This window comes from Parus major, chromosome 13, assembly GCF_001522545.3.
Source record: "Parus major isolate Abel chromosome 13, Parus_major1.1, whole genome shotgun sequence".
NCBI lineage: Eukaryota > Metazoa > Chordata > Aves > Passeriformes > Paridae > Parus > Parus major.
Window position 1 is genome coordinate 4,525,138 of NC_031782.1, and position 12,344 is coordinate 4,537,481.

The 12,344-nt window shown below is 48.5% G+C and overlaps 1 protein-coding gene across 4 annotated transcripts in view; it reads right to left on the reverse strand.

Moving 5' to 3' along the window:
* Nucleotides 1-12,344, reverse strand: part of CYFIP2 (cytoplasmic FMR1 interacting protein 2) — a 49,109-nt gene that overhangs the window by 24,177 nt on the left and 12,588 nt on the right. For 3 of the 4 annotated variants that reach the window (XM_015642040.1, XM_015642038.2, XM_015642037.2), the window contains exons 9-19: nucleotides 11,984-12,088; nucleotides 9,037-9,128; nucleotides 6,274-6,391; nucleotides 4,952-5,071; nucleotides 4,502-4,627; nucleotides 3,496-3,662; nucleotides 3,068-3,215; nucleotides 2,579-2,732; nucleotides 1,901-2,057; nucleotides 1,069-1,165; nucleotides 466-542 (exon numbers count right to left, since the gene is read on the reverse strand). In XM_015642040.1, coding sequence (XP_015497526.1) covers nucleotides 466-542; nucleotides 1,069-1,165; nucleotides 1,901-2,057; nucleotides 2,579-2,732; nucleotides 3,068-3,215; nucleotides 3,496-3,662; nucleotides 4,502-4,627; nucleotides 4,952-5,071; nucleotides 6,274-6,391; nucleotides 9,037-9,128; nucleotides 11,984-12,088 — 1,361 coding nt within the window. The remainder of the gene's footprint in view (nucleotides 1-465; nucleotides 543-1,068; nucleotides 1,166-1,900; nucleotides 2,058-2,578; nucleotides 2,733-3,067; nucleotides 3,216-3,495; nucleotides 3,663-4,501; nucleotides 4,628-4,951; nucleotides 5,072-6,273; nucleotides 6,392-9,036; nucleotides 9,129-11,983; nucleotides 12,089-12,344) is intronic. The other variant, XM_015642039.1, reaches the window with a different exon arrangement.

Genomic DNA, 12,344 nt, shown 5'->3' on the forward strand with positions numbered 1-12,344 from the left:
AGAAGAAGACTCTCCCTAGATTTCATCCATGCCCTTTAAATTGGAAAGGAGGATATGCCAAAAAGGGTCTGTCTCCCCAAAGGGAGAACAAGTTCTGCTGCTTTACTAGGACAACAAATGAATATTCCTGTTTTGTAGAGATGGGAGCTTTCCAGTCGTCTGCCTGCTACACAAGCAGAAGTCAAGCAAGGACATGCCTGTCATAAGCTCAGTTTGCTTTTCTGCTGCTCTCACAAACTGTACTCCAACAGCTACTAGAGATGCCAATTATTATTTTTTCACTTTTAACTGTGTCTCCTTAATTAATTTTCCCCATCTACAGCAGTCTGGCATGGACAGCCAGCTCTGGGGGACAGGGATGATCTATGTTTTGTCTTCTTGCAGTGGCTGCTCCCTGAGGGAAACCTTTTGGTTAACAGCAATTTGAATCCAGCAGTATCATCAGTCACCATCAGGGTCTCCTACCTGCCAGCCATTGCTTTGTAATAGGCAAAGATCTGATCTGCCAGCTTGTACACAAATTGATCAAAGCACAAATTCACCTGGGGGAGAAAAAACAAGACTTGGTGAGGGCGTCACCAGCACAGAACAGCTCCTTCCTACGCATGCAAGATCAATACAACCCAACACAGATCCCTCATTTAACACAAACATGTTTTAAAGGTCACACTATCTAAAAAACACACTGCAGTTCTCACAGTGCTGAAGGTAAGCAGAAAATTGCAGTTACATTTCTCTCTTTATAGTTTCTGCATGTTCTTACAGGTCCTGGTCCCCTATCCTCAATCATCCTTCCCTCTCAGGGAATTCTTCATTTTCCTCTGCTCAACAGACTCTGCCATGTCCCCAAGCTTTTGGCTTCCATGGTTCCCAACAGGTACAGCTGAGCTGAAGCCCCTAATCAGGAGAGTCTGTAGGGTCTCTGGAAATGCTGATCTTTTTGAAAACATCTCAGTCTGATGGGATATTTCTTTCAGAAGAAAGGTGCCTACGATGAACTGCTGGGTCAAACAGGGCAGTGTGACCCCAGTGAGCTTTTTCCATACAAGAAAGATGAAGAGAACTTACTTCAGCTTCAATTTCATCATACAAGAACTGCTTCTTGAACTTGGTCAAAGCATAGTATGCACTGTCATTGTAGAGGTCCAGGGGGTACAGTACATACCTGAGGGCAAGAACACAGACCACATCTAAAATTAACTTTGGAGCTTACCAGCATAAACTGCAGGCAGTGCATGTCGTGCCCTGCCTGATGCAAAAAAAGTGGTTTTGCTCTGACTTCATGCCTATCACTGCCACCTCCTGCAGCCCCTCAAATAGCCCTTCTTTATCCCTGGGTTCTGCAGGAAGCAGCTACAACCAAACTGGAAGTGAGCTAACTATGAGTTGTTCAATCAACACTTGCTTCTTTGCCCTTAAAGAAGTTTTCACCCTGCCCTCACTCCAGAGAGTGCTCTGACAATGCCCATACAACAGAAAACCAAGTTTTCCTAACAAGGAAAACATTATGGGGATGATTACACTTGCAGAACAGCAGTTCCTCTCATCATTTATCCTACACATAAAAAAACAGTTGAGATGGCTTAACCTGGGCCCACCCCCTTTGGTGACACATCTGTCTCAGTGCTGTGTGCAGGTGACAGTGCCACCCTGTCCTGCCCACATCCCAACAGTTGCCAACTGCTGTTTATGACACACAAAGAAGTGCCAGTGCCAGGAAGTCGCCCCTGTGTCTGCTAACAAGGTGTTCACACAGCACCATTCATGTGACAGCAGATCAAGGAACATCTATTTACCTCCCACGTCAAAAGGACTGCTCATCACCAGCCTACCCTTCTTCCTGAGCAAAATCCCAAACCCCAGCATGTGTATGGTCCCAATGGAGCCCATCTGCTCTTACTCCATCATGGAGGGTTCTTTGGTTTCCAAGATATGGTCCGTGAGGATCCAGGGCATGGACATCTCGATGGGGAACTGGATCCGGCGGCCCATGGTCAGCTCCAAGAAGAACTCCCGGAACCAGAGCTGGGACAGGTCACAGCACTGCTGCAGAGCTTCTGGAATGCAGAGAGGATCCATGCTAGCCCCACACTACTCCCCTGGGGATGGCAGCGAGGCCAGGACACAGGAGGCAGCTGCTGCAGCCACGATTTTGGGTATGGAACATTTTCTAGGATGGCTCTGGTTTTAAACCCAGACGATGTCCACACTGCCTGAGCACTTGGTAATGTAAGAACGAGGAAGGGATCACCCCTTATGCTCTAGAGGGCCAGGGAGAACACTCAAATGGCTCAGAATTATTCTGGAAGACTTCTGTGTCCAGTGGCTCAGTTTGTCTGAGACCAAAGTAAAGTCTAGTCCTAGAAAATAAACTACCACCTGCAGCTCTCTGCTCTTGCTGATGGCCCTGCTCACATAGTGACTACTACACAGAAGCATGCCCAAACCAGGCAGGAGGACATTTGGGAAAAATCAAGGAAAATCTTCTGCACAGGTCAATAAGGAGCAAAGCTGATCTGCTTTTGCCTTTCTGAACATGCAAGGGCTGTGTTCAAACCTCCCCCTGCCATAATCTCACCACTGATGTTGAGAAGGTGGGTGAAGAAGAAGGACTGCTTGTGGAACTCCTCAATGGCCAAGACTATTGGCCCATCCAAGCTGCTCCTCAGAGTCTTCTTCGAGCCACTCTTGTCTGCTATGAGGGACTCCAGCATGGTCCGAACCATGTAAAGCTTTGGGAAAAAGGTGTCACACAGTTACCACTCTCCAGACACCATCACACACAGCCCTGCTGCTCTGGGAACAAAAAATAACACTTCTCCCAGGTGCTGACCACCCTCTGCACACATAAACCGCTATCCTTCGGAGGTAGAGATAATTAAGCCCCTAAAAGAAGAGGCTTTAGGAATTATGCAACAGATTAGGCACCAAAGCAACATTTAACACACAGCAGAATGGAGACTTTGTGGAACAGAGCACAGAAACTGCTGCTAATCCACAGGGTGGGAGACTCCTACATGGCTGTGAGACCATTAATTCCCCACACAGGAGACAGACATTCACACACCTGTGTGCTTGATGGTCCTACAGCTCGTCGTGGGACTTTAATATCAAATCCACCCTTGGGATCCTTCTCCCCTCTCAGGCAAGGATCATTTGGAGGCTCTCGACCTCCCTCCCAGTCACAGATTGTCTTCCGAATCGCCTGCAGGACACTGGAGTGGGGGAGAGGGAAAGCAGTGCTTAAGTTTGATTTTACTTCAAGATGAAAATAGCTATGGCTGTGCACACATGAGAGGAAAGGTACCTGAGGTGGGACCATACACAGCTGGTATTGGTGGGGTTATGCCCAGAAGTTACCTCTGGAGGAGCTGCTGGCCAAGGACTGCTGGCTGTTTGTGTACCGGAGCATACCCAGGGCCATGTGCTCGTGTATTATGAAGTGTAACACTAATAAATATATGGGTTGTGCACTGCATTCAGGGACAGACTGACCTGATCAGAACATTCTTCTTCTTCCTGACAGCCTGTCGGAGAGGCTCCCTCAGGGTGACCTGGGCAAAGTCCTGCAGGGCAGCGTAGATGGTGTTGCGGATGGCCTGGTTGAAGACACTCTCCATCCGCCCCATCAGCACTTGGAGGCCTTTGATCATGGCAATCACCTGGAGAAAAAGTTAAACCCAGATGTATTTGCTGTTTTTCCACTGTGTGAAGAGGGCTATAAAATCCAGCACTGAGAGAAATTGGGACTGAATTAATTCTGATCATGTAACTGGTGATCAGGCAGCTAGGTTTTGGGTGTTAGCTGCTTTACAGGTCACAAAAGGCTGAGGAGAGCATTTATACCATCAGTTTCTTGCAATTGGCCCTTGTCCCTTGTTTCTACTCCATCTCTTGGTATCTTTAACACCACACAAATGCTCCACGTGTGGGTGCAGCTTGCACAGAGCTGCATCTGACCAGGGCACAGCCCTCCCTGCCCAACAGCACAGTGGAGGAAGCCATGAGACAACATCCAAACCACCCTGGACTGTGGAAGGCAGGAGAAAGGTGAGGACATCCCAGAGCCTGGCTCAGAGGACTGTTCCCACTGTTCCCAGACAGCCAGGCTGAGAGCTGATGTGTCCTGGGGACTGGCTGAGCATCTGTGTTTGCAGAGCTCCTGAGTGCAGCTGCTGCTCCTGCTCCAGATCACACTGCTCTGCAAGCCCCCTGTTCTGGGCTTGTGTGGAAACATTTTGGAAGCAGGAGGATACAGGGGTGACTTCTGTGAGAAGCCCCCCACATGGACAGAGCTGGCTCCATGACAGACCCAATTGCCAGGGCAATTTAAAGCCCAGATTAAAGGATGTGGGAATCCTTAATCCCTTAACATGGGTCACAAGGATGAGGATCTGGCAGAGTATGGTGAGAACACCTTTCCATTCTCTTTCCCTGGCATGAAAACAAAGACAGGAAACCAGCATGGACTGGCTCTGACTCCTGTGCAAGTGGCACCTACTTCCACAAAGGCAAACTTCTCCTCGCTGGTGTAGTTGTACCGGGTGGCTCTCTCATACTCTTCAGCTGTTCCTGGGCAATCCTTGTTACAGAATTTATCTGTGGGATGAACCAGCTTCCAAGAGTACTAGAAGATGGAAAGAGACCATGTCAACATTGCAATGAGGAAGGAGATAGGTTAGGAAGACTGAATTAGACCATATGCCAAAAAAATATTTCCTAGACATCACTACAGTTTGACATCCTTGGCTTCATTAGCACTTAGTGAATTGATTTTCTTTATCTGTGAGACTGCCAGTCATACCAGGCTTTTGATATCCATGGACTTGTGTTGAGATGTGGTCAAAACTTTGCAAATTAAGAGTTCCCATCATCATTTGAATTACAGTTTTAGTTGCTCAAGACCCAGACTCACCCCAAACTGCTTTCAGAGATGCAGGGATGCACTCACCACTTCCATGACATGGGCACTCCACTTGGACAGCAGCTGCAGCCCCCGTAAAGCCAGGTCAAAGAGCTCCCTGTACTCCTCATCTGACTTCTGGCTGTCCAGGCCTGAGCCAGTGACAACCTGGAAGACATCACATCATGTCAGGGCTACAACCAGCAACTTGCTGCAGGGGTTTCTCTCAGTCAACAGGTTTTTCTACCAAATCCCACCTGAAATGAATTTCTGACCTTATGACCAAGCTAGAATTGAGGAAAGCATATACTGTTCTTCAGGAAAAGGGACCTTGACAAGGCTCTTTTTACACAGGCAGTCAAATTATTCCCTACAAAAAAGAATTAGTGTGACCTGTCACCTCAGAGCAAATAACTGACTGTTTTTATTCCACTTTCCCATTCCTTTGTGATGTCTAATACTGCTGAAATCCTTGAGAATTCTTTACCAATTAAAGTTCAAACAAGCTCTTACAAATGCCAAGAAAGAAGTGCCTGAGAATGCAATGCTACAATTTGTTAAACTGACACTGATGAATGAGGATCACACACACAAAAACCAGTCCCAATGGCATCAGACAGGGCACTGGCATTCAGTAATGAAAAGAACAGAGGTGCCTTCGTGAATTTTCCTCTAAGCCCTGACTGATAGGCCTGTGTAATTGAAAAGCACTATTTGCAAGTCATGGGTGTTCTGACATTTGCTTGATTATAAACATTTAGTTGCCAGTTCTTTTTCTGCTTATTTTAACGAAGCTGTGGTCAAGGAGCAGAAGCTGTTGCTGTAGATCTCCTGGTGCACATGACTTTGTACCTGCAAGAGCCTTTCATAAGGCGTGAGATTTGGAGAGAACAAGTCAGCCACAGCTCAAGGTAGTCATGGGTTTCTTCCTCACAAATACAGAACATTTTGGTCCAACAGACAGCTAACACAAAACTTGTTTCTACTTAATAACCTATCACTTTTGCTTAATTCTGCCACACTGTGTCTGTCTTTCAGCCAATAAACTGACAGGTCACATACTCATACACATCTCTGTTACAGCTTCTAGATCCTTAGCTTACCCTATAAGTCACATTATTACAGCTTAAACTTCTCACTATTTTACCTAATATAATTTCTTATCTACTTAAGGCATATTCTTACTTACAATTTAGGAACATAAATTCATAATTTTTCTACCTAATGTTTGTGTACCTTTATCCTTAAATTAACTCAAGCTCTTTCTAGGACTGCAGACTGAGCCCTTGAGCATCTGTGGAAGTTTCTGTTTCCCCATTTCCTGCAGTGCCCCTGAGGAGCGTGGCTGCAGGGGCTGCAGCTGTACCCACCTCGCTGTTGCTGTAGCGCGCGAGCTCCGAGATGAAGCGGATGTGGTCGTCCCGGATCTGCACCATCTGCTCACAGATGTTGTACTGGGGGCTGATGCTGCTCTGAGTGCACGTCCACCTGGGCAAAAGAGCAACGGTGTCAAGGACAGGACACAGCCTCCGCTCAGACAGCCCAGGGACAGCTGCTCCCTTCGCTTCCACGGGCTCCAGGCATGCCACCCTCCTGGGAAATGTCAGCCTGTGTCGTCTCCCTGGTGTGTGGGGTCTTCCAGAGGTGGTCTCACACAGTGTGATGGGGATTCTTGCCTCACCTTTCAGCCTGAATGTGTCTGCTCCATCCACCCTGAAGGCTGCTCTCAATGTGGGCTCACCTACCCCAAGGGCAGAGATGGCAGTTTCCCAGGCCATGATGGGACAAGCTCTCAGGGAAGGATGAACTTCAAAGACCTGCATCATTTGCATCCTTTCTGCTAAACCTAAGGATAATCATCCCCTTAGAGGTCCTCCCTCCAGGTCTGGGTTGTGCTGTCTTCTCCTGCAAAGAAAAACTCTGCAAAGAACTAGCCCTCCCATTGTTTTTCGTTCTGGCTCATGCTACCAGCTCAGTGAACAACCCTCAGTATAAACCACGAGCAGAATATCACCTGAACTAGATTTTCATTTACATTGAGCCATAGGTACCATGTAACAGTGTAATGTCATCCTAAAAAAAGGCAGCACTCCCCTTCCAAAGGCACAGTTGTGGAATGGGACAAGCCAGGTCTATTTAATTTAATATCCCCTTTCTCCCTGTAACATATTAGATGATTGTCCATCCTATGATAGTCCTATTCTCCAATTTACACTGGCCATACAAAAGGAAGGTGAGAAATGTGCCCCTGACATGGACATGCACATATCCCTGCACTTAACTGCACCTGTTGCCAGTATTTGTGTGGTAGACAGTCCTGGAAATGCTGGGCCACATCACCCCTTGTGAAATCCATCCTCCCCCAGTGCCCCTGTTTGGCTCTTACCCGTTAGCAGGTGCTCCCCACTGGACAATTGGCAGGTTAGCAGGGCTGGCCAGGGCTGCCCCAGCCCTCCCTGCCACACACAACCTACTCCACAGTGCAGAAACAAAGCGCCATGCGGGAAAAACACCAATTAATTCCACTTGCACGGAGACAAGGAGGGAGAGAAAGTGACAAAAACAGTATTAGTAAGAAATGGGGATTACATGGAGGCACCTTGGCAGAGTTAGAGCTGGGAGTCTCATGCAATTTGCTGGGAAGGCAAGTGAGTGAGGAAGAAACATTGGTTAGTAGGGCACGGCACACAGACCTGGTCAGACAGATTTCAAAGACAGACATTAAAATTGTGCACAGGTGAAACAGCCCATGAGCCACCCTGGTTTTGAGATGAGAAAATGAGGAACGCTGCTGACACATATTCCGTTGAAATGTGCTTTCTGAATGATTTGGGATAAAAAAGTGCAAATCTTCTGAAAATTTATTATTTTTTAAAAAGAGTTTTCAAAAATATTCTTAAATTCACGTCACACAGAACCATATTTTTTTTCTCTTTTTTTCCCCCCACAATTTTAATTGAAAACTTTTTGCTTGGGAGTTTTGCCACGTTGTTTTCAAACATCTTCTGAACAATTTAACGGGCACTTTTCAACCAGTTTTTGGGAGGGCAGGGGAGGAGGGCTGCTCCTGGCAGGCAGAGAAGGCAGACCCTTGGGGGTGGAAGGGGATGAGCAAACAGAAGCAATGACACTGCAGGTTAGTTCCTGTCCTGCTGAAGGGACAGCCTGGCCTGGCTGCTCCTCAAAGACACCAGAGAATCTTGATTTCCACACAACACAGTCCCCCAGGTGGAATCCTGGCTGCCACCCACCACCACAGCCCAGACAGGCTTTGCTCAGGTGTGATTGCAAACCTTATTCCAAGGATATCCAAACCTAAGGAGGATTCTTCTGGCAGCCACTGAGTGTGATGCAAAGCTACAAGCACAAGCAGCACCTCTCCCGCGCCTGCTGTGACTGAAACAACCTCTGGATTCACCTGATGGCAGCAGCCCGTGAGCCCAGGCTGCTCCTGAGCTCTCCACTCCTGCTCTTCTCTCACAATTTCCAGAATCATAGAATCACTGAGGTTGGAAAAGACCCCTAAGATCATCAAGTCCAACCTTTGATCACCACCCTGTCAACTCAACCAGAGCACTGAGTGCCACATCCAGTTGTTAGTGCCACATTCAGTCTTTTCCAGTTCATTAATCTCCAGAGCACCCGAGCCTCTGGTTCAACCCTCATTGCTGCTGTCCTTCAGGAACCCTGCCTGAGCTAGAGGAGACACCCTGGTACTGCAGGGATCCACTGCTGTGTTCATGCTCTGGAGGATTTTGTCCTGGGGGTGTAAACTGTGGATTAAAATCTCCCCAGAGCAGGGACACGCTGCTCACACTCACACAGCTCCAAGCACTCGGTGCTGCCCCAATCCATGCACCAGCCTCCCTTCCTTCCTCCTGCCTCGCTGCCAGCCCCCTCCCAGCCCTGTTCCTGCCCTCTTCCACGGAGCCTGGCAGCTGGCTGCACGCCCAGGGCGGGTGAGGACATCTCCCCATGCAGGGACAGGGAGGAACACACGGGCACACAGAGCTGGACTCACACCTCACGGGACACACACACGGGCACAGGCCTCGCACGCCCGCGGGGCCTGCAGCTCCCTCAGGCCCTCAGGACACACACAGAAGCCAAGAGACATTACGGCAGGCACTCACTTGGATTTGTTCTCCTCATAGTGAGCACTGGTCTTAATGTATCTGGCCAGTTCTATCTGCATATCGCCGAATAAAGGAACCACCTGCAGCTGCTGGAAAAGAAAACAAAAGATGGTTGAAACATGGCAGAGAGAGAGGGGGAGAGAGAGAGACTGAGAGCCTGGCCCCAGCACAACACAAGGGACTCCAAAAAGGCATGCTGCACCTCTGAAGCTTTGGAAAGTGTCAGAAAGTCAGAAAGTGTTTGAGGGAAAGTGCAAACCTGGACCCAGGGTCATTTCACACCTAGGAAACGACTGAAAATGATCACAAGGGTTTCTGTGAGAGGAAATCACCCCCTGTGAGTGCTCTGGAGAGCTGGGCTCACTGCTGCCAGGCTGGTTATGGCCAGAACAGTTCAGTGGTGGAGCCAAACAGAGAAAGGCTCTTTTTACAACAAAAAGAGAGAAGTGGGGTCCTGAGCAGGCCTTATTGTCTCCCAGCCTAATCCTCCAAGAGAACAGAGGGATGAAAAGCCAGCATGTTTCTATTTTGGACAGCCAGGAAGGGGTCAGCTTTCCCCAGGGACTCAGCACTATGGTTGTTTGAGATGTGTCTTAAAACTTCTCCATAAAGAGAAAGGTACAGGCAATGTAACATAGCTGTGCTTGCCCTTTGTATCTCAGAAGGTTTTGGATGGGAAATGAATTCCAAGTGCTCTAAAGATACCTCAAGCTCAGACAGGTCCCTCCTTCACTGAACTTCCACCTGCAAACAAAATCCAGCCAAGGGCTACTGATATCAATAAAATATGAGGCTTCAACTTCACCCAGGTACAAAAACCTTGCCCCAAAATTCAGGGAAGATGGGGGCCAATTCCCTGTCCTGTCATCACACACTTCTCAGGCTGAGCTGTGCACAGGATGTGTAATGCTGTCATCAGGGATTCCCACTGGCACTTCCATAAAAGGTTGAAATGAAGGGGTAGTTCATTTTCACTACTCAAATTCCTGGGCAATCCACTAGAAATTTAATCAGAAGGCAATAAGTAGATGTAGTGAAGGAGTAGTTGGTCTTTCCTTATTGAGATCTGATAGTATGGAGTGGTCCTTAACTGATTAGGTGAGACCACAGCATTTGCTGGAGAAGTGCAAATGGAAGTCAAGCTGGAAAGGAGGAAGTTACTCCATGCAATGGAAGGTATTTTACCTCATTCTCTGATGGCCCACAGCAATAAACAGCAAATCTGTCTGAATGCACCAAGATGACCAAACTCTACAGATTACACTGAAGGCTTGATTTAGAGATTTAGTTGAATTAGCAAAGCTGAATCAGGGAAAACCCAGAAGACTCTAAAGAATGACATGATAAATCACCTTTGCAGAGCAGTCTCCCCAGAGATGGGAGGGTTTTAAACACATCATCGCCCTGTCCATAAGGTTACAGTGTCTGTGGCCCCCTGCTCTCAGGGCCATCACCAGGAAATGGTGCAGACTGGGGTAAACAGGTCCCCAGTCATCAGGGGAGGATGAAGCAGCTGGCACATCAACCTTCCATCCAACCTGAGCTCACCTATTCCCTCCCCTGCACACACCCAGCACATCAGCCATAAACTCAACCTCGGGGCAGTAAGCAGGGAGACATCCTCTATCCAACACCACAGCCATTCTCCTCATCCAGGCTCCTCACTCCACTTCTGGGTGAAGTACCAAGGAGAATTCACTGTGCTGGAAGAGTGAGGGGAAGGAGCCCCCTGTGCCCTCCCACAAATCATCACCTTCTCATTATCCCTGATCTGGAGCAAGTGCTGGTAACAGAAACTCATCTTTCCATCTCAGGGAAAAGATTAATAAAGGACAAAGGAAGGACTGTTCAAGCTCAGCAGGTCTCAAAGAAAACTAATTGCTCCACCTGGGAAATTCTGCTGTCCTCCTCCTCTTTGCCACCAACTCATCTGCCTTTTGCTAGATCCCACCATGCCTCCTACAGCTGACCTGCTTCAAACCCAAAATGCCTCCCAGTCCCAGCCTGTGCCCAGAAGCAGTGGAAAGGAGGCACCACCTTCCCCGAGGTGCTGTGTGGGCTCTCAGCCTTCCTCTCCACCAACAGGGTGATCCCAAACCTTTCCTGTGCTGAGTGGTCCCAGGGCACTGCAGCCTGGCCTCCAGCTGTGGACCAGACCATGGCCAGATGTGCTTCAGCAGAGAGAGGATGTGAGGCTGCTTCCCACCCTGCCACAGGTTTCATGGGCCTCTCCCCAAAATCCACAACTCACACTAGACAAAAACTGCTCATCAAACCACAGAGTGACCCTTTGAGGATCTTGCTGAGCACCTCCAAGTCCCAGCTGACACAAATTCCCCCAGAAGCTTTTTCTGTGCTACAGGGAGCAGAGTTTATACATGAAATAAAACTGCCAGATCACACCCTGGCTCACCAGCTGTGTCCTCTGTCCCTCAGCTCAGCAGAGGGAAAGAGAAGCAGAACCATCACCCACACAGACCTCAGCAAACCAGCCAGGTTTGCTGATGGCCTGGAACCACAGAGGCTGCAAACCTGCCTCAGGAACGTGCCAAGAGAGAGAAGCCATGGCAGTCGGGCACATTCTTCCCTCATCCATGAAACAGCCTCTCCATCCTCTGTGCCCTGGCAGGAAGCAGCCAGAGCTGCAGCTCCCACTGACTGCCCAGCTCCAGAGCCATGGGAGCAGAGCCAGTCCCAGCACTGCCCTACATCCCCAGCCCTGCAGGCACTGAGGGTCAGCACTGCTCACCTCACCCCTGCTGCAGCTCTGTGCCCAGGCCTGGGCACAGAAATTCCATTACTCAGCCTTTAGCCCAGATAGTTTCTCAACCCTTGGGTTTTTTGGACCTGTAAATGATTCCTGTGGTTGTATTTTGCTAGCAGCACAGGCTGCTAATCCACTGGTCTGCAATAAACACCAGCCTCACACAGACAGGCCACTGACCTTGAAGAATTTGTCTATTTTGCTAAGGTTGATTCTCTTCTTGGCATCCAACTTGTAAATGTTGCTGACATTCCCATCCATGAGATACAGGCCAAACCCCATCACCTGGAGGAGATGGAAAGGCAAGGTTTCATCAGCATGAAGTCAGCAGCACAAGTGAATTTAAAATATTCTCCTGGACTGATTTTCCTCCCTCCCCATTAACTCAGTACAAATCATTACAGAGAGTCAAGCTCCCCACATTACGCTTCAGAGAACCTGAGCTGACTCACACCATTGTAATGAAGTTTTTATGGCAATAGTGACTGCAATCATTGCCAATAACTGACTGATAGAAAGGACAAATACACCAAACAAAGAG